Source organism: Anolis carolinensis, chromosome 4 (assembly GCF_035594765.1).
Source record: "Anolis carolinensis isolate JA03-04 chromosome 4, rAnoCar3.1.pri, whole genome shotgun sequence".
Classification (NCBI taxonomy): domain Eukaryota; kingdom Metazoa; phylum Chordata; class Lepidosauria; order Squamata; family Dactyloidae; genus Anolis; species Anolis carolinensis.
This window is the reverse complement of record NC_085844.1, coordinates 34722417-34744527: the sequence shown is the minus strand read 5'-3', so window position 1 is coordinate 34744527 and position 22111 is coordinate 34722417. Positions and strand designations below refer to the sequence as shown.

Sequence of the window (22111 nt, the reverse complement as noted above, 5' to 3'; positions counted from 1 at the left end):
TTTAAAAAAATGTTTACAAAACCCCAAGTAAATAGAAGCATTAAATCCAGCACAGTTCGTTATCTGAAGAGAAATGTTAAGCAATAAGCACACTTTGAAATGTTAAATCCACTATCCCTTACACCAGTAGTCTGATATGAATTTTGTCACATTAATCTGTTGTGTGTATAGCTGGTGGTGTGGTGAGGGAGTTGCAGAGAGAAAAAATAATGCATCTGTTTATCTGGCTGTGATATATATTTGGACTTAAGTTATTGATAATCTTGTATAACTGATAAGTCGACAATAGCCAAGCTTTTATATTTTAGAGGAATTCAGTCTTCTTGTTATTCCTCAGTGGTTATTCTACAGAAAATGAGAAGTCTGTACTCCAGTTTAAAATGAAAGATGAAGAAAAACAGCTCAGCCTTTCATTATTACACCAGGGAACGTAGACAATTGTGTGTGAAAATCGGATTCAGTGAATAATGCATCATGTTATGCCCTTAGGTAACTAGAAATGGAACAGTCATTTTCTTGTCATGATTCAAAGTTTTACTGTTTTGATTTTCAAGTTTGTTTGTTTGGTTCATTCTCTTTCTCCCCACCCCTCCTGTTTTCATGATTATGTAAAAGAAGAGGCTTGGGGGAAGTAAAATATCATATATATTTTTAAAGGATATGACGAGCTATTTCAAAATGTTAAGATTCCTGGTTTGTTTATATTGTTTGTTCTCTGACCATCTTTATAAAACTACAAAGCATGGGATCTGTACACAGTCCTCGACTGCTCAGATTCTTTGAAGGAAGGAGTTGTTTCCTGTACAAATCTACCCCAAGTTCCTAGAAGAAACTGCTCTCTTTTTGTATCCTTATACTGCCCTTGAGTCTCAATCACTTTCTAGTGGAAGTCAGGGAGTTTCTAGAAAAGTCCCAGAAAAAGTTCTAGAAAAGTGTGTAGGAGCTATATAGCGAGGGAGAGACTGATGTAAATGCTATTGCACCAGGCAGGACCTATGAAGAATAACAACGTACTTTAGTCCCTTGCCAAGTTTCACAGATTGAGAAAGTGGGGAAGGACCACAAGAGCCATCTGGTCCCACCCCACAGATTCCAGAATATATCTCTTCCTGAGTCTATCCAACCTCAGTTTAAATCCTCCAGTGAATTCCAGACCTTCCAAGATTTGAAACCTTTCCAAGTAGTCTGTTGCATTATTGAACATCTTAGATTATTATTCCAGATACTTAGTCTCCATTTTCTTTTTCATCATTTGAATCTGTTGGTTCAGGTCCTGTCCTCAGAAGCAGCAGTAACCAACCTTACTCTACGTTTCACATGGCAACCCTTTAGACTTTTAAAGGTTGGCTGGCTATCATATCACTTTCCCATCATCTGATCTCAAAGTTCAGCATCCATGGAATATATTAGCAGCTTAACAGTTTTGAACCTGGAACCTAGGCTGGTTCTACACTGCCATATAATCCAGTTCCTTAATCCAGATTATCTGCTTTGAACTGGATTATATTAATCTACACTACCATATCATCCAGTTCAAAGCAGATAATCTGGATTCAGAAACTGAATTTTATAGCAGTATAGATGGGGCCCTAGTTGCACTTTTGGTCTCCGCTTCAACGTTGTCCATCTGTCTTCTGATATCTGTGCTGAGTGAAGTCAATTGAAATATCAGTATCAATACATAAATAACCACTTGTGTGGAGAGTCTCCTTTGTAAATACTCCACTTTAGGGTTGCAGGGCTCTCGTGAAAATGGAAAAAAATGCAAAGTTTGAGTGTTTTATTATAGAGGAATGGGTTGCTGCTAAGATGTGAGTTGACTCTAGCCTTATTATTGTAAAGTTTTACACATAAGTAACACATGAATAGAACTTTTAGCTATAGGATATATGTTATTCCCCATTTCTTTCTTCTTTTTCTTTAAAATTTGCTTCTTTCTGGAAGAAAATCTAAGGGTATTGAATCCATCTCCAGGCAGCCATATTCATATGGTGGAAACATATGCATTGCCACAAAGTGAAGAAATATAACATCAAAAGAGAAGACGAGAGAGGTTGTGGCTTCATATAATTTTTGCATCTGCTAATGCACATGTACAGGTGCAAATGTGGAAAGAATTACTATAATTTAAACAAAACAAGAATGCATCTCACTTTAATGACTCCCTTCTGTTATTATTCCAATTTCCTTGCCATATGCTAGCTGTTCACAAACAACCCCATGGCTCCAAATCTCCATTTTTATGGTTCTTTTCCTTCTGGCTGGGAATGATAGGAATGGTTGTTTACCCAATTTGGTAGAATACTACAACATTGTATATGATGTATTCCAATGGAATTAGGTTCTCTTGCCACTTTGATTAGAACAAGGGAGCAAGAGAGAAGCCCTTCTGGCTATTGATTCGGCCAAGGAGGTTGTCATGCTAATTCCACAGGGTTAAATCCACCTGTTTAGGAAAGTCTTTTGTCTTCTGAGATTGGATTTCATTACCTGCCTGCCATTTGTTGTTGTGATGTGTCTTCAAGTTGGGTCCGATTTATGGTGAATCTGTCACAGAGTTTTCTTATCAAGAGGTTTACCATTGCCTTATACTCGGCTAAGTAAATGTTACTTGCCTGAGTGAGTTTCCATGGCTGAGTGAGGATTCAGATCTTAATCTCCCAGAATCAAACCATGCTGGCTCTATTTCTGGTTACTCATTCTTTAGTGCTGGCTTTTTAATATCATCTGTTATATTTATTATTGCAACTGTTTTAAAGTTGTCTTATAGTTGGCATGTATATTTCTTCTACATTTGCTACATTTGTTGTTTGAGTGGTATTTTATGATTCTTGAAACCTTCTTTCAAGTACAAGAAGAAAAACAAGGAATAAATATTTTAAACAAAATAGATCCAGTTTCTCATGATTCAAAGTATGGTTGCTATATATAGGAGTTAAAGATATTTAAATGTAAACAGTTCTCTTTCAAGATCAACAGAATGGCAACTAAAACCATCACATCCTGAAGTATGATCTGCAAATTATTCAAAAATCCACATCACATTTATTAGAAATAACCAAAACTAGGATAATTACCCTTACCTTAAATGAATCAAAATACGTACATAAAATGATTGGTAGTATATCAGTGGCAAGCTAGCTATTAACCAGGTTCTAGTATCCATGCACAACAGTCATGGCCAAATGCAGACAGCCTAACAGTTTTGTAAACGTTTTTTCATGACACAAAATGGTGACTCCAACATGGAAAGATCAAGGAGACATTTTGTGAGACCAAAGCAGTGCTTGAAGGCTTCAATTGCCAAACCAGAGTGGGATGTGAGGGAGAAAGTTATGCCTTCCCCAGTTTCCTTTTGTCTTACAGTCCTCTCCTCTTTTTTGAGAAAACTACAAGACGGTGGGAATTTGTGGCTAAAGCTTGAGTCAAAGGGTGATACTTCTATATTTAATCAAGCACTTATTGGTTAGACCCTTGTGCTGCTGAATTGCTGACCTGAAAGGCATTTCAAATCAGCGGGGGTGGGGTGAGTTCCCACTGTTAGCCCTAGCTCCTGACAACCTAGCAGTTCAAAAACATTAAATGTGAGTACATAAATAGATGGCAGGAAAGGCATAAAGACATTCAAAGCAATCATGCCGTTCACACGACCAGGAGGTGACAATGCAGGCTCCCCGGCTTGGAAATGGAGAAGAGTACCTCCCCCAGAGCCGGAGATGAGCACCGCCTCCAAAGCCAGAAATGAAAGGAGAAGCCTTTGCCTTTGTGTATGTGTGTCTCATTATATTGTAACAAGGCATGTTTCCCTGTATCTCTTTACACTATAATCTGCTCTGAGTCCCTATGGGGAGGGGAGATATAAATAAAGTGTTGAATAATAATAATAATAATAATAATAATAATAATAATAATAATAATAATAATAATAATAATAATATCGTCATCATCTTTATCTGTAAATTAAGTCATCTTTTGTAAGTCTCCCGTTCTTCTGGAGCTGTGCAACAGTTGAATTACCTAATACAGTAGTGGTTTTAAGGATGACAGAATGAGGCAGTGTGACAGCTTGTATTCTACTTGAAAAATAATATACAACTATTATAAAATAAATGAACATGTTTGGGGATATACCACTTCAGCTAACAAGATGGGGATTTCATGGAAATATTCCCAAATCCAAATCATTCACCTGGGTTGCTGAGATATGAAATGACACCTTTGCTTTCTGATAGTTTCATGGTCAAAATTGTTAAAAATATTGTATAAAAATTGACTGCAGGCGATATATATATGAGAAGCACAAATGGAATTTGTATTTAAAGTAGGGTCACATCTCTGAAATATAGTTATGTACATATATGCAAATACAGGTACTGTATTCCAAAATTTGAAAACACCTGAAATCTGTCAGATTAGGAATATTTAGACTGTTTTATCCTTTCAAAAAGATGCACAAATGAGTTCAGGTATCTTTTGTGTCACTTTGTGTAATTTTGTCTTCTTCCTTCTGCAGTGGCTACGTCTTTGATTATGATTACTACAGAGATGATTTCTATAATCGGTATGTGTAATTTATATTTCTGTCTTTAGATACATAAAGTGTACTCATAATATGTCTTGATCAGTAGATCAGAACCGTTTCCTTTCTGAAATCTTATTTCAGACAATGTGGATGATATTTATTTAAATTCAAGACAGTGTACAATTTTAAAAGAACAGAACAATTAAAACCATCCAAAGTGAACATTAAAATGGAGTTTAATCATAGTATATTAGAAGTTCGGAATTATATTTAATAAAATATAATTAGAATATTTAAACATTATTGAAAATGAGTAAGTTTAAAGATAAGAGAGTTTGTCTTACTAATCACATGAAGGAAAACAATTGGTACTTGTCACCTGTACACAGCAGCCAGGGCCGTAGCCAGAAAAAAAAAATTCGGGGGGGGGTTTGAAAATTTCAAGGGGGGGTTGAACCCCTAGCACCCCCCACCCTCGCTATAAACCTGTCAATATCTGCTTGAGATCGTGCCTGGAGGGACTCTTAATGTTTTGCGTCTCATAGATTTAGCATGGGGATTTGGTTAACCAGTTAAAATTCATGAGTAAACCAGGGGGTTTTTTATAACCTGAAAAATTTCGGGGGGGGGGGTGAACCCCTAACCCCCCCCCCCCTCGCTACAGGCCTGACAGCAGCCAACCTCATAGCTCATTTTAATATTTTTTTCTTAAATCATAGCAAACAAAAATATATTTATATTTTATATAAATAGTGTAAGTTGGATATCCCATTGATAGTCACTTCATCTAGAATGAGCTAGTTTTGGTTCAAATCACTGTATACAATTACAACTTCTTCACTGTGCGTATATTCCAAAGTAATACCATCACAAGTTCACTGAACTGGAAATGCATTTTGTTGTTATCTTTGAGTCATTTGCAATATATGCTGACCTCAAGACAAAACTATCCCAAGGTTTTTATGGCATATTTGTTTAGAGGGACTTTGTCTTTGCCTTCCTCTGAGGTACTCAGGCCTGTAATGGTGGGGGGGGGGGGGTGGTTAAGGGTTCCAAGGACCAGGATTTTTTAACCTGACACATTTGGAGCAGGGATTTGAACCCTTAACTGCCCCCCCCCCCCCCCCCCGCCTATGGACCTGAAGGTATTGATGCACAAAGGTCCTTGGAATCTAATTTAATGTTGATGTAAGCTGTTGAGATTTTTATATTTAAAAACTCTCATAGAAAAGGGGAAATAAAGCCTATGTGATTTCCTTGACATCAAAGCAGTATAAAGTACCATGACACTTATTTTCATTTCTTTAAAGGTTGTTTGATTACCATACCCGGGTCCCTGCACCGCCTCGTGCTGTAATCCCATTAAAACGTCCCCGGGTAACAGTAACAGCAACTCGCCGAGGAAAGGGGGTACTTTCCATGAAAGGTGGATCAAGATCTACATCTAGTGGAACTTCCTCATCAGGATCAAAGTGTGAGTTCAGCATTGTTTCAAGGAGAGTTGTCAGTATGCATCTGTTGCATAATGCAATATGTGTAGTTTCTGCCATTACTACAGCTTTAAACACACAGCTATATTTAGATAGATTGACTTATTTTTTAAAAAAACAAACCTATGTCATTGTAGTCAATAGGAGTTTTCAGAGGGTAGTTTGTAGCTTTCTATACATTGAATTGCAAGTGCTTTTCTAACTAGGGTTAATGAGAATCAAAGTCCATCAATGTCTGTAAGGACCAAAGGTACCCACTTTTCATGTACATCAGTCTGGTTGGTACCATTTGGTTATGGACACATTCTTCAACACCACCATTGTTGATCATTCTAAATATGTGAATAGATATCCCAAATACATGTTTCGTTGCCACACTGCATTTTGCTTTCCTCCAAAGACTTTGGAAAGTGCACATGAAATCACCACATTTGACCCTTTTAACAACTTTTGACCTACTCAGGTGAAAAAATGTTGCCCATGAGTTGCAATTTCACCATTATTGCTCCACATTGAAGGAATCCATCATATAAAAATATCTTGTGTTTTTAAAGGCTGTATGAATTCACCTTTGTTGTTCCCACCACAATGGAACATTGGTAAAGATTACCTCGCCCAGGTTAGAAAACAAATAAAATGAAGGAAACCTGTCAGTCCTTTGTATTTGAAAGAAACTTTTGTATTTGAAATTAAATCCTTCAAAACATTGGGCTAATTAAAGAAAACAGTAAAGTTTATAAAATGAGAAGTATTATTTTATTGTCTCTTGGCTGGCTCTACCTCAGCCAGGAAAAAGCAAAAAACAGCAATTCTATATTATTTCCGTATTATTGCTGCATATTTAACAAAAAAGATGAGAAGGAGAAGATGTGGTTTTTTGTTTTCGTTTTGTTGTGCGTTCTCCCCCCCCCCCCCCTCCCCAAAACCAGGGAACACTAGCATGACCAGTGTTGAGCACCTTGAGGGACAGGGAGTGACAGCTTTTGCTACTTCATTTCTGGGGTATAGCCCTGACTTGTTTCCCTTTCCATTCTTAACCGATAGCTCATCATATTTTCATGACATATATTCACAGAAGGCTCATCTAGAACATTTTTCATCAACTAATGTCATTAAGAAATATTATCATTATTTTCTCAGATATAGATACCCTTGGACTACAGGTTTTATACTCTTAACAGACATACGCTGTGACATTATTCCCCAATGTGTTGAGAATAATTGTTATTTCCCTTTAAATGAAAGCAATTGTTACTAAAGTGATGCCTAATTTTGTCCTTTGGGTAATGCATTTCCTCTTCTTTCATAAAGTGTCACTACCCTTCCTGTAAGAAAGCCATTCAGTAAGAAGACTATTGTGCTGATACATTGTGAAGCAGCTGTAGACTAGTGCTGTTGAAAGACATTGCCTTGATGCGCCAAAGCAATATGTAACAAAAGGAACACAATGTGCCCTTTCAGAAGTTTGCCTTGTCATTGCATAATATTAGAAATGCTTCACAAAATATTGTGTTTTCCTGAATCAATAGAAATCCATCCTTCGTGCACTAGTATACAACATTTTAGTCCCCTCAAATGAATTTTCGTGTGTAATCTACATAAAACAGGACTTGTAGTGCAGGGCAGCCTTTGCATTGTTATCTAAAGAAGGGGAAAAAAAGAAAAAGGAAGTGATGTTGCTTCAGTGACATTGTCTGCAAGTTACCTCGAGATGTGCAAGTGACCTCACAACCTCTGAGGATGCCTACCATAGATGTGGGTGAATGTCAGGAGAGGATGTTTCTGAAACATGGCCATACAGCCCGGAAAATTCACAGCTACGTTGAGATGGTTTGGAGGAAGGGTTTACAGCAGGGGAGAAGAAGGAGGCAACTACCGGTGCCAGATGGTCTTCTTACTAATTTTGCCATTTTATTTTGCTTTCACAGGCCATTTCAGGCCCAGGAAAGGTCTTTTTTGCAAGTCACTCAAGAGCTCCAAATTACCTTTGGTTGCAAAGGTCTCATCTGGGCCAATAAAATTCCAATCAAGTTGCATCCCAGCACCACTAGAAGGAGTTATTTGGAAGTGAAATTTTGGAGCGATGGAAGCACAGTAGTGAGATCCTATAGAGGACACTTTCCCAAACCGAGACATTGTGCTTTCCATCTACTGGAGCCTGGAAAACCCAAGACAGCACCCACCCCCTCCCAGAACCCCCCAGGAAAGGGCTAAAAATAAAAAAATTAACTGCTGCCAGAGTCTTTCTGGTGGTTAGGACAATCGCTCCTTGTCCCCCTCTCCTGAAGCATCATTTCTACATGCCAGAAGGACTCCGGCAGCAGCTTAACACCCAATATTAAGGAGTGGTTAAGCACCCAACCCCCAATTTGATTTTTTTAATGTATTTAGTAAATATGCTAAGATTAAAGACTGGTTTCTAAGGAGTTGTTCAAAAATTGCATAGAAATCAATCACTTTTTTCTGTCTTCATTTGCACTGAAAGTATGTCACAGCAGAGCCTCCCTACAGTGAGATCTTTGATCTTCCGAAGTCATTAAGAGTTCACAGTGGGTGAGATTTGCAAGATTTCCCATATTAGAGTAGAAGCAGGGAAGATGGCCATTTGCCTGTCATTTTCTTGTTCTTTGTGACAGATGAACTCACTCTTGAAGTGAAAGCTTAGTGCTATTAAATTTAGACTTAGCTGAAGACATTTTCCTAAGTGTGTTTCTCAAATGATCTGTTTCTAAGAAGGAAACCAGTTCTCAGAATGCTTTCAATTAGTCTCTTATTATTTTCAATATGCCCCTCTACCCCCCACCATTCTCCTTACCTCTCCCATGTACACCCGGTGCCCCAGAGCATTGCTAAACCCAGGACACTATACAGGATGAATAAAGTTAGCCAGCCAGCCAACACAGTGGCTACTACTGCTCTTTCAGAGCAATGACTAAACCCTTACAGTAAGAAAAAGAAATACATTCTGTAAATCACTGCTAATGGTGAGACTCATTCCTGAAAAACTGTTTAAGAATATCTCATCCACCTATTTTGTCCTACATTTTTTATTGCCTCAATTGGGAGGATATTTACAAGAGCTCCAGTTAGATTAGAAGAAGTAGATTGCCACAATAAAGGAATCAACAAATTACATACTGATAAAACACGGTTTGGACTCCAATTGCTTTAAGGCAGAATTTTGATCTCTTTGAATTAGGTTTGAATATTGTGCAGCGGCACAAAAAAGATACACTTTATACACAGAACCTCAAATTACACCAGGGAAGTCAAAATGCGTTTTAAGCAGGCTGGGGAGAGAAATGACTTTCATACTTCACTTCCTCTTGGAATTGGTTCCTCTCTCATATTCTCTGCTAGCAAACTTTAAAGGGTGTTGTGAGGAGATGTAATTATTTTGCTGATTTGAACAGAAGGCTACTCGGCTGTGCACAGTGCTTATTGGAAGTTTCCTGGAATAAAAAAGAAGAAGAAAAAGAAGATGCTTTGTAGAACACTACATATCAAAATAAAAATAATTTTTCCTTCTACTAGCTTATCTACTTATCTCAAAGGGATTTTGAGGCATTTTGTTATTCCATTCTATAACCTTCCCCTATTAAAATATGAACTTCTGTTTTTAAAGTGACTTCAACTAGAAATACAAAAAAAAACTAGTTCCTAGCTTCAAGTTTCCATTTTTGTTAGGTCATCAATTCAATTGGACAGCCTTATACAATGCCCTGCAATAATGAAGAGGAGGAGTTTTCTTGGTTTCCAATTGTTTGGGGCCACCAACCCCTTACATTTGCGCCAGTAACACATTGGCTTCTTTTTTATTTTCCTTTTTTTTTTTTTTTGGTGGTGATGGTGGTATTAGGTGTTCCATTTTTGGGTGAGATGTTCTTTAAGTAAAGTTTCTGACTATGCTTAAATAATCTAATACAGTGTCAGCCTGATTAATACTGCTGAACTTGCTGACCGAAAGGTTGGTGGTTTGAATCCGGGGAGTGGAGTGAGCTCCCACGATTAGCCCCAGCTTCTGCCAACCTAGCAGTTCAAAAACATGCAAAAGTGGGTAGATCAATAGGTACTGCTTCTGCAGGAAGGTAACAGCGCTCCATGCAGTCATGCTGGTCACATGACCTAGGAGGTGTCTATGGACAACGCCAGCTCTTCAGCTTAGAAATGGAGATGAGCACCAACTCCCAGAGTTGGATACGACTAGATTTAATGTCAGGGGAAACCTTTACCTTTTTCTTCCAGGAACTCAACACTTGCCCTGTACACAAGCAGTAGGACATGGGATGTTTCTCTCATTCTCTTCCTCAACATTCTGCACATGCTCAATAAGTGTTCATTTCAAAGAAGGATCTTCTGTTGCTTTCACTGAACCTTTCAGTAACCTTATCTCATCCAAGTCCTTTAGAATAGGAGTAGGCTGCAATTCCCATAATCCTCACAACTCCTATGAGCTGGTTAATAGGTTTCTATTAATGTGTTCGTAAAGTACGCAATAATACATCCCAGTTCATATATGGACTTTATATGGAAGTGCAAAACTAGTGCAGGAGATCAGTTTGTAAAAGTAGCAAAATATCTGCTAGAAGTAAAGCAAAGATGTTAATGATTATATCTTGCTATCCTAATAAGGTTAAGTGATTTGCATCTTTTGAATCCGACTAATTGCTGACCAGCATTTTTTAATACATCCAGTGACTTGAAAAAGATATCTTTCAATCTTCATCACATCTTTCCTTTAAAACCATTAATGTAACAGCTTGTTTGTAGTTTTCTATCTGAAGCAGATGTAGATAGCTGTGTTGACATAGCATGATCCATTTTACTTTCTGCCAGAAAAGATGAAACAGATGTTCCTAGAAAATTTGTGTATGCAAAAATTGGAAGTGGATGAAATACTAAACAGTTTTCTCATTATTCTGTTTATGATTCAATGTAGACAGCTGAGCGCACAGTGTTGTTTTCATACATCAAGTTCTGCCTCTGTAACTACCAGCCAGGTTTTTCATCTCAGTATAAGACAGATAGCTTGATATAATTTTAAATAGGGTTACAATGAAAGCAAGAGAAAGAAAGACTATGTGCCAAAAGAAACTTTCAGCATGCAGACTGATAAATTACCAGGTTGTGTTAAAGGGAGGCAGTCTTCAGAAACATTTTCATATAAGTCTTTCACACATTGCATCTAAAGTGGAAGGTGGTGTTCACTTCCCTTAGTGAGGTAAGGGTAATGCTTTCTAACAGATGCCTCATTTGCCCTCGATAATGATAGCTCTTTAAATGACCTAATTTTCACATGACACATCAGTCAGATACACAAATCTGACTGATACAAGAACAATTACCCTCACTCAAAGTTGGCTTTATTCTGTCATCTCAGAGCTAAATACTGTTGGCTGTATATAGTTCTATTCACTGCAAAATTTTCAGCTGTAATTCTTCAGTAGTCTCAAGAAGAAAGCTAGCTATTCATCTGGCATTTATTTATTAAAGTGTTTGTTTATAGCCTCTTAGCCTGATAGAGTTTTTGAGGGGATGTACAACTAACAAAATATTACTTTAAAAATCCAAGATAATTTTAAAACCAGATTTAAAAGATGTTTACACTACCAAAGAATAAGCCTGGTTTTAATGTCCAGAGGCCATACAAAACAAATCATTCTGAGTTCAAAGAGGAACAAGCCAGTTGGATGACCTTTGGAAGGCTATTCCACAATAGAAATGCCACATCAAAGAAATTCTTATTGTTCATACACACCAACCTATCCTCGCATGTTGACAGGACACACAACATGGCCTCCATTAAGGATCTCAGATCCCAGAAGGTTTATATGGGATGAGACAATTCTTCAGGTCTCCTGACCCTGAGCTATTTAGAGCTTTGTGAGTCAGAACCATGATTTCACAAGCAAATTGCAAGCCTGTGCAGTTGATACAGGTTTCCAGGAGAATAAAAACTGGTAGACGTGACAGGAATATTTTCAGCTTTCTCCTTTGAAACCAAACGTTGAAATAGACAAATATTTAGCATGATGTTAGTTGTGCCATTTTCTAATATCCAAAGTTGTGATATTCTTCTCTGTTGAATTAGTATGAAGTTTTCCATTGCTATATCTATGCATGGGGAAAAAATAGTAAAACGTATCTGCCATGCACAGGTTGTGTTAAATATGCAAAGATGAAAAATGAAGAGTAGTTGTTTTCAAGACTCATACACTCATAAAGAAATAATACATAGAAACAAAGACCTATGCTGTGATACCTTTAGCTAATAGAGAGATTGTGCTTTGCATTAAAATTAATCATTTGTTTCCTGATTGGGATGTCTTTTTTGTTTTTGTTTTTCCACTCAGTGAAGTCAGATGAGTTGCAGACAATCAAAAAGGAATTAACTCAGATCAAAACAAAAATTGACTCTTTGCTAGGGAGACTAGAGAAGATTGAAAAGCAGCAGAAGGCTGAAGCAGGTAGGTAAAATGATCTATAGCTCTTGACATCTTATTAAACAGTTAATTAATTCATTGCAGAGTTATCAATCATCTTGTCAGTTGGTGAGACGGGTGGGATAAACTTTGGAGATACTGTAATTTCAAATGTAGGACTAGAAGAAGGCTTGAAGGAGTTCACTTCTATGAACATTTGTACCAGCTGACAAGTGATTTAAGACTGGGCTTAATGACTGAAGGTGTGCTCTGTACCATACTAGCAGTGAATAAGTCCCATTGGGTTGATGGCCTAAATTCAGCTGCTAGACCCAAGTAGACCCGTTGAATCAATATAAAGGGTAAGAGTTGACTTAGCATTCGGTACTTTATGCTTTATTTGAGTTGGGATGACAACTAAATTTAGATCAAAGAGATTTATTTCTGTGTACATATGTACACAATTTCTACACATAGTACACTCAAAATTCAATCCCTGATGCCTCCACTGAAAAGGTTTGTGTTGTGGACAGTGGGGAATAGTCTCCATTAACCCCAGAGGGAGACAAACGTTATGGCCAAACATTTTTTTTAATGGGAAGTTAGAGGGGCATTGGTGCTTCAAAATGAGTGTCATGTATAAGTTCATCTTTTTAACAAATGACAATAGTCTCCTCCATTGGCATTACACTATGATGTCTTTTGCTGAAAATTAACTGCCAAAAACCTGCACTAAAATCGGTATAATTTCAAAGAACTTTTTAAAGTGGTACATGCAGTTCTGTGTATCTTCTTATATCACAATGTTAACACAGGTTAGACAAATTTCAATAAAAGCAAAGTCATGAAGCTGCAAAATAAAGCATTATTCTTCCAGTAAGCTTGGGATAGAAAATCTCCATTAAGTCAGAGTCAACATAAAAGCAATTATTATGCAAAAGAGCCTCAATGAGAGCTGAGATGAATGTCTAATTTTCACGTTTGGTGAATCCATTCAAATACCAATAAGGTATTAGTGAATGTGCATTGAATCCCAGACAAATAGAAAGGCATTTCAAGGCACATTCTTTACTACTATGATATAGAAACCTGTTTTATACTATGTCAAACCATTGGTCCAACTAAGTGCTTCTGCCAGACTCTGCATCAGTGGTTCTCAACCTGTGCGTCCCCAGGCGTTTTGGCCTACAACTCCCAGAAGTCCCAGCCAATTTCCCAGCTATTAGGATTTCTGTGACTTGAATGCCAAAACATCTGGAGACCCACAGGTTGAGAACCACTGCTCTATATGGTGCTTCTGTCAGACTCTATCCAAAGCTTATCTGTTGGTCTGCTTGCTTTGGGACTCTCTAAAAAGCTGACCGCTTTTGCCCAAAGAAGCCACTGGTCACTAGGAGACTGTTCTTGAATCCAAGTTTTTTTCGTTATAGTCCCAAACTGTAGTGATATAGCATCACTCCACAGATCAGGAGAAGGTGCAGCATCCTTATCAGCCTCTGAGTCTTGCTTATTCTCTGCAGGGTTGTAACCCTCTGAAATCTGAGTGTCATGAAGATGTAGGGGGTGCCCAGTTCCTCAATGAAGTAGTCTTAAGTTCAAATCATGGCAGAGAAATATACGTGCTAGCTCCAGGCTTTGCAGATGAGAGGGCTCTGTTTTGGTTAGGTGCCTTTCCAGTTGCTGCTGATGTCTGAGGAAGCGATTCTACTCCAAGCTTTTAGTCTGAACATTTCAGGCACTATCCACATTGCTAAATCTATTCTGAAGATATGGTTTAGCATCTCAAATCACTTTTTTAAAGCTCAGAATGGGAAGTCACTCCAATACTTGGGAACTGCTCCAATACATGCCCCATTTTGTTTCTATGGAATCTTCAAGGGGCATTTAACATTACATTACTTGAATAATACTACTTGCTAGGTAAGGGAATCCACCCACTTTGTAAAATTTGTGAGCTTTCCTGTAGATATGTAAATGTTAATCCCTGCCAGTGAATGGCAAAGAAAGAAGCAATTTTTATAGTAGCAGGCCATTTTGATTTCTAAAAATTCAACAAGTATCTTGGAGTAATGGCGTGAGGATGACTGCTCTGATTCTTCCTCTTCCTGCTCTGAATTTGAGCTTTGAATTATAGTTGAAACAAAACATCAAATTTTAAGGTTAGTGGAAATGATTGAGATATGATCCCGATTAATTTGGTGCTGCCTTAGTTTCTATGGAGGAACCCTGGAGATACAGAATTCATATTCATCTTAACTTTGAATTATTAAAATGTGTCTAGACAGACAGTTTATTTCTTGTCCTTTTATTCCTGTGCCTTGAATTCCCTATCTTTAATTAGCTGAGAAGTTTTTATGTTGGCCTCAAGAACGTACGTTATGAATTGGTAACATATTCTGCTTGTTGTTGTCAGCTTTAAAGCAAACAATTAATGCAGAATACATTGAAGTATAAACATCTACTTTCCTGTTCTTTTATAGAAAAACATAAAAACAGTGAAAGAGACCTTAGCTATGGATACAAAACACAATGAAAACTTCCACTTGTTATCCATGTGTTTGCAGTATTTTATGTAAGCACCCTCTGCTGCACTCTATTTTGATTTCTTGCCCCCACATTTTACAATTTAAAAATCAGTTATTTCCAAGTCTTTTAATAATCACAATGAAACTTATTTCTTTCATATTCAAGGAGTGAGGACAATTTAAAAGATTTGTGATTGTATATTTGTAGTTGCCGAAGAAGACAAACATCTTACCTGAGTACTATGTGCAAAATGTTTAGCATATGAAAGGGACATTTTTGGATTGTGGCCCCAGGGATAAAATACGGTTTGCTGTCATCTATCACAATTCGAATTCCAAGGGGAAAATGCTTTTATGGAATCACATTCTGGTATTTTTCTTTTTCTCACAGAAGCCCAAAAGAAACAAATAGAAGACAGTGCAGATTTGATCCAAGATGAGTGCATATCAGAGAATGCTGACAACTCTACTGAAGATCCTATTGAAGGAGGCCTGGATGGAGATGGAGAAGAGATGACTGATGGCATAGAGGAGGACTTTGATGAGGATGGAAGTAATGAGCTGGTAAATAATTATAAAACAGTATGTGGCGTGCAGCATGATATGGTTTCAGTGACCACAACAGAGTAACAGCTCAATTTCTGTTTAGGGATCTGTTGCTGAGAAGCTCCAAAATCAGGGCCCTTTGGGGGTTTTTTGTTATATAATTTTCAATACATTAAAAAAGAGATAACATGCACAAACAGAGAGAGAGAGGGGAAAGTGAAATAAATACATAAATGGGGGGATTACATTTGACTCCAAACATTCCTAATGATGGTTATACATCTTACCGTATAAAATAACTTTTCCAACTATAAATACTATTCATACACTTCTTCAGCATAGGTAAACCTATTTATCTACCATGGCTCAATGCTGTGGAATCATAAAACTTGTCACTTTACAAAATCTTTTGGGGGTTTTTAACTAAAGAATGGTGATGCTTCACTCATGTCATCCAGTTCAAAGCAGATAATTTGGGATCAAATCCTGGGATATAGAGCTGTGTAGATACAACCATAGATGGGGTCGGAGATGCACCTTTAAAGAGGACAGGGTAAACATTCATGGAAAATAAAGGCTATAAGACAAGTTGGGGATATGCGAGAGTAGATTCTGGAGGGCCATTTCTTGCTCTCATGCGCTGAACTCTATTCAATAGATTACTAAGGATGTTGTGGTGCAGTAAAGAGAGCAGGTGGCTCCAGCCACAGGTTCAAAGTGAACCTTCTAAATTCCAAGCTGAATTTTCACAAATATTCTTATCAGATCATTGCTTGAACAGGTTCAGGAACAGTGACAACTGATGACTCCCACATCAGTAGAACAATGAATCTTCTCAGGGTTTTAGCCTGAATGTATTAAAAAGAGCCACCAAAAATGTTGCTGATGCTGTTTTGTGGATAATTCAGAATAAAGCCCAGAGTAGATTACCATCCCAAAGCATGGAATCTAACACTGTCAAGGGACACCATAAAGTGCAGCCCCATGCCCTTGTTCATTGAATAGGCCTTCAACATAAAGCAAGCCTCTGCCAATTTCATAATCCCATTTACTTTAAAATAACCCAGATCTCAGTAGAACTCACTTTTAGCTAATATGCTTAGGATAACAACATGTTAGTCTTATTCACAGCACAGCTGGAGTGTAGACCAATTTAGTCTTTGCTGAAGGGAATGGGATGAAATCAATTTAGAGTCTGATTTCACACACATTAACTCATAAGTCTCCCTCTGTTCCTTGAAGCCAACTCTCATGAAAGCGTGCATAGAACTGCAATCTGCCTCTCTGTTGCTTTATCTTGAAGCCGTTCTTGGTGATAAAATACAATTTGCTTTTCTCTGTGCTCTATTTGCATTGACACCAATCCAATGTCAACAGGATAATATTCCATCACACAATAGAAAGGGATGCAAATAACCTTGCTGAAGGCAGGACTGCCTTGGCTCAGTGCACTCCTTTAGAAAAACTGTAAGGAAAGATCTCTTCTGTTCTCTTGGAAAGGACGAACACACATCCTGAAATGACCCCCTCTCTTGTTTTCCATTTATAAAATAAAAGGGAAACATCATCCACTAAAATATATAATATTCCCGTAAGAGAAGGGAATTGCTCATAATTTCTTGCATGTAAAGGGAAAGTGCAAACAAAGCTATCCATTATATGTTTATCTTTGGCCATAATCCTATATCACTTCGACTTAATTGGTGCCCAGTGTGCATTGGGACCATTGCATGTGTCCCATTGTATAGTGTGCAGCTTGCTGGCTATGCAATATAGAAATGCAACAACAGCCTTTTACAGAATATAAGCATTATGAAACTGCCTAGTTCTAATTCCTCCATCTGTAAGTCCACTTATGACGACATAACATCCAGAAAGGTTTCCTGCTGTCTTTACAAAGCAGTTTTCAGGAGTTGTATTCCACTCTTCTAAAGAGATTTCATCTATTTTCTTTCTTTTGAAAAAGAGACATATAAGAACTGGATCATTTCCCCCTAAAACAGCATTAGCTCTTTCCCTTCCTATTACCTGGGAATAACAATAATAAACTTTATTTATATTCCACCCCGAGCGGACTCGGAGTGGCTTACAACAATGTGAACAATGCAAACAATAAACAGTAATATAACAAATAGCCAATTTAAAATTAAAACAACAAAGTAACAGCACAAAATTGATATAAAAGTGAAACAAAATATATAAAATTGACACATCCATAAGTAAACAGAAATTATGTTGTATAAAAGCAATTTAAAACATCTCAGCCACTATTCTGGTTAATAAAAACAATAAAGTCCAGTAAAAAAATATTCCATTTAAATCCTTCAATCGTTGAATATTATTTAACCATTATCAAAAGCCTCTTTATAAAGCCAGGTTTTCAATTCCTTCTGCAAGGTCAAACGCGTAGAGGCTTGCCTGATCTCCCTGGGGAGGGTGTTCCGGAGCCGGGGGGGCATTACCAAGAAGGCCCTCTCCCTTGTCCCCATCAACCATGCTTGTGGCAGAGGTGGGACCACGAGAAGGGTCTCCCTGGTGGATCTTAAGATCCGGGCAGGTTCATAGGGAGAGATGCAGTCATGTAAATATGCTAGACTCTAACCGTATAGGGCTTCTTAAGTAATAACCTGCACTTTGAATTGGTCTCGAAAACATTTAAAGAAGGGTGGTATGTTCCCTATAGTTTGATCCAGTCAGCAACCTGGCCACAGATCTTTTTTTAAATAAAGTTTTATTAGAGTTTCAAATTCTGTGCGGAGCTCATCAACCAAGGCGACCAAAGATGTCTTCATCCCATAACCAGACCTAAACCCAGACTGCGATGAGTCAAAATAATTGGTTTTATCCAAGAATCCCTGGAGTTGAGTAGCCATCACCCACTCTAAAACCTTGCCCAGAAAGAGGAGATTGGAAATAGGCCAATAGTTGTTCACCATAATACCAAAGTGTCCAGGGATATTTTTTTCCAAAATTGATCTTACGATCGCCTTTTTCAGGTATGTTGGAACTCCTGTCCCAACAAGGTGTTTCCAGTCCTTGTATTCCATTCGGCCAATCTCCCTCTGGCTAGTTTAATAAGCCAAGAAGGGCTAAGGTCTAGAGTGCCCTCACAGCTCCAAGAATCAGGCTGAACAGTTGATACTAGAATACTCAACACCATAAATTTTGTTGGACACCTGTGGCAGGAAAAGGTATCTTTTTTTAATAATTCAGTCCACTTTGGATCCTTTTCAGGGCATCCCCAGTCCTGTAAACAAGACAAACTCTGTTTGACAAAACTCTCCTTGGACAATATTCAGAAAACAAGATACCAATCTTAAATATAATCCCTGGCAACTCTGTAAAGAGCTGGGAAGTAACCTAATGAGTCTTCTTCTGTGTCGGTGGGCCCTGGTAGATTTATCCGATAACAACAACAATCCAAGTAGCAAGCTGACCTGGATTAGTTTCCAAGCGCAGACCCATCACAAAAAGTGAAATGAAGCAAAAGAAACGGGATGGTTCTTGTCTGGTAGTTCAACAGTCTTATTCATTGACTGGCAAAGCTTTGTATGAATAACACAGAACTTATAAGTCAATTTATAAGTCAACTTCATCTAAAATGATGATGGTGTTGGGTTTCTGAATAAAAGACATTTTATCCCTGCTGTTTCATGCAAATCTTGCATAATAGTTATTTCAGCCAAATGCTGCAGTGTAGGTAATTGCTAGCTATTATTGTGTGAAATCTGTTCAGTTATATCAAAAATACAATGTCCAATACTTTATTGATTTAGTAGTTGTGATTGCAGGCCTATCTGTCATGGCTTTTCTTTGTTTTCCGTAAATGCTTTGTGTTGATCAATAGATTTGAATCACAGCAAATAATTGCTGACCTTTGTGAACAATAAAGGCCATATCTGATTAATTACTTGGCACTACATAGGTACATATAATCAAAAGGAAGAGGAAAAATGTCCCAATGAAGAAAAATATGAAGTAAATAATATGCACAATGCAGTTACTCTTGAAAGTCACTAGATAAACCTTTGTGATTATCCGTAGATAACTGAAAATAATCAGTCACAGTGGGTTGTTCCAAATGGTGTCACTCCACAAATACAAAGTTTATGCCATTTACAGAACTCTGATATGAATGCTAAGAATGTAGTGGGAAGGTGCTGTATGTGTCACATCCATTTAATGTCAACGTTTTGGATTCAATTTTTAAGATTTATAAAAGATTCCCAGCAAAAGTGAATTGATAACTCCTCATTCCCTTTTAAAAATACAGGCCTCTCTAGGTCAGCAAGATCATCTGGGAACACACCCTAGATCAAGAATCTTTCCCCATTCACACCAACGTGGCATTGAGTAGCAGCATTTTCAGCCAAGAGAGAAACTTATTTCAGTTAGAGACAGTTTGGGGGCAACCCACACCCTTTAGCTCTCTGTTTACTATTCCTTGAGAGCCAGTGTGGTTTAATGACCTCCTCCCTGTTGTCCTTCCATCTGTAGGCTAAAATCTTTTTATTCAGGCAGCCTTTTAAAGAAGAAGGTTTTTAAGATCAAGCCAGGGGGTGCTGTGGTTTTTAGCTTTGAATATGTTGTTATGGATTTTAATTGTTAGTTTTTAATACCATTGATGTTTGATTCTGTTTTAATGTTTGTATACTTTAAATTGTACTGAAATGCTTTTAATGTAGTCTGCTTTGTGTCTCCTTGTGGAGAGAAAACGCTGGGTATAAAGAAACATAATAATAATTACTACTACTACTACAACAACAACTGTTTGAATGTTGGACTACGAATCTGGAGACCATGTTTCAAATCCCTGCTCACCCATGGAAATCCATTGGATAACCTTGGGCAAGTTTCATAATCTCTGAAGAAAGAAAAGACAACCCCCGCTAAACAAATCCTGTCAAGAAAACCTCGCTATACAATCGCCATAAGTTGGAAACAACCTGAAGGCACACCATAGCAACAAGCCCACTCCTTATCTCCCTCTACCCATTACTGTTGTGGTGGCTGCTTCCCCTTCCATACTCTCTGAATAACACATTTTCTTTTTATCAGCAGGACAGATGGTTTTTATAAGGACCTGACATGTGTGGATAAAAAGAAACCTCCTCCCTCACTTTCAAACAGGAAATTGTCCTTATTTGGCCCCCCTATGCCTTTTCATGAAGAGGAGAAGTGTAAATCTGGTTGGTTAGGCAGCAGCTGACTCAGTAGTACCTAAGGCTTTGTCCTGCAGGTAGTGGTGGTCTAGCAGAAAGGCAGCAATCTATTATAGCCCAGCCACCTGCATAACTCCTTTTCATCCAAACACTACACAGTTAAAAGGTAATCAACAAAAATAAGAAGTTTGTTAAGATAAGAGTATATAATGAAAAGGGCAGGTTCAAAAATGAGTAAGTAATAATCCAAAAGTTATTCCAAAATAATCAGAATAAGGCAATAACCAAGGTACATTCAAAATCCAGACTTTAAACGCATTTTCAAAATAACACCCCTAAACTTGATGTGCTTTGGTGTAGCAATCAGCATTGACCAACTCTGAACATAACTCCTCAGTTCCCAAAAGGACAAACAAGAAACTGTAATCCAAGGATTCCAAAACTTAAACAAAGGACTATAATCCAGAGTCTTGAAAATATGATCAAGGAACTATAATCCAAAGTCTGAAAATCATGGGCAAGAAACTATAATCCAAAGACTTGAAAACATGAATAAGGAATTGTTTTCTAATTTGAACTGGGTTATCTGAGTTCACACTGCCATATAACCTAGTTCAAAACAGATAATGTGGGATTTTATACAGCTGCGTTGAAGGAGTCTTGGCCACTAGCACAGTGGTTCTCAACCTGTGGGTCCTCAGGTGTTTTGTCCTACAACTCCCAGAAATCCCAGCCAGTTTACCAGCTGTTAGGATTTCTCGGTGTTGAAGGCCAAAACATCTGGGGACCCACAGGTTGAGAACCACTACACTAGCGGCAGGCAGGCAGTGGCAACAGCAGGCAGAAATGCTTCTCTCTTCTCTAAGGATAGTGGTGGTCATCATGCATGCCTGGCTGGTGTGCACTGCAGTATTTTCTGAAGCTGTCATGTACCTAATGAATGACAAAGGTGGGAGGGAGAAAAGTACATCATGGCATGCAGATTTGAAGACAATCCTGACATTCTCCCACTTTACAATGCGTCAGATATGCAGCCTGACATCCAGCAATTTTATTGTTCTTATTTTGTATAAATGAACTACCGTAAAGCCCTTGTCCTTAACTTGTTTGTTTTGGCTGTCAATTACTCCAAAGGGAAACTTACGAGGCATTGTGCTGGATTTAACCATATTCCTCTCACTGCTTTAATAGGATTTCATGTACAACCACATCCACTGTATGCTGCTTTTCAAATAAACAGAGCCACCTGGGAGGATTTCCTTCACTATCCACCTTCCTATTGGAAACAATATAAATACTTTACACTTCATTTTCTTTCTAATTCTGGGTGAAAAAATTAGGCTACATGCCAAGTTTTGTTATTTTAAATCTCCAAACTAAGGGGCCAACATGTACAAACCAGTATGTCATCATATAATATCCCAGATCAGGTTTCTGACTAGTT

General features: G+C 37.9%; 2 protein-coding genes across 8 annotated transcripts in view; one reads left to right on the top strand and one right to left on the bottom strand.

Moving 5' to 3' along the window:
* Positions 1-22111, top strand: part of ralyl (RALY RNA binding protein like) — a 322684-nt gene that overhangs the window by 293230 nt on the left and 7343 nt on the right. For all 7 annotated transcript variants that reach the window (XM_062980215.1, XM_062980217.1, XM_062980216.1 and 4 more), the window contains 4 exons: positions 4514-4561; positions 5833-5996; positions 12366-12479; positions 15351-15523. In XM_062980215.1, the coding sequence (XP_062836285.1) occupies positions 4514-4561; positions 5833-5996; positions 12366-12479; positions 15351-15523 (499 nt within the window). The remainder of the gene's footprint in view (positions 1-4513; positions 4562-5832; positions 5997-12365; positions 12480-15350; positions 15524-22111) is intronic.
* The window catches only part of slc7a13 (solute carrier family 7 member 13), a 48054-nt gene continuing 35106 nt past the window's right edge, over positions 9164-22111 (bottom strand). The window contains exon 5 of the mRNA XM_008108439.3: positions 9164-9464. Within this exon, the coding sequence (XP_008106646.1) occupies positions 9329-9464 (136 nt within the window). The 3' untranslated portion in view covers positions 9164-9328. The remainder of the gene's footprint in view (positions 9465-22111) is intronic.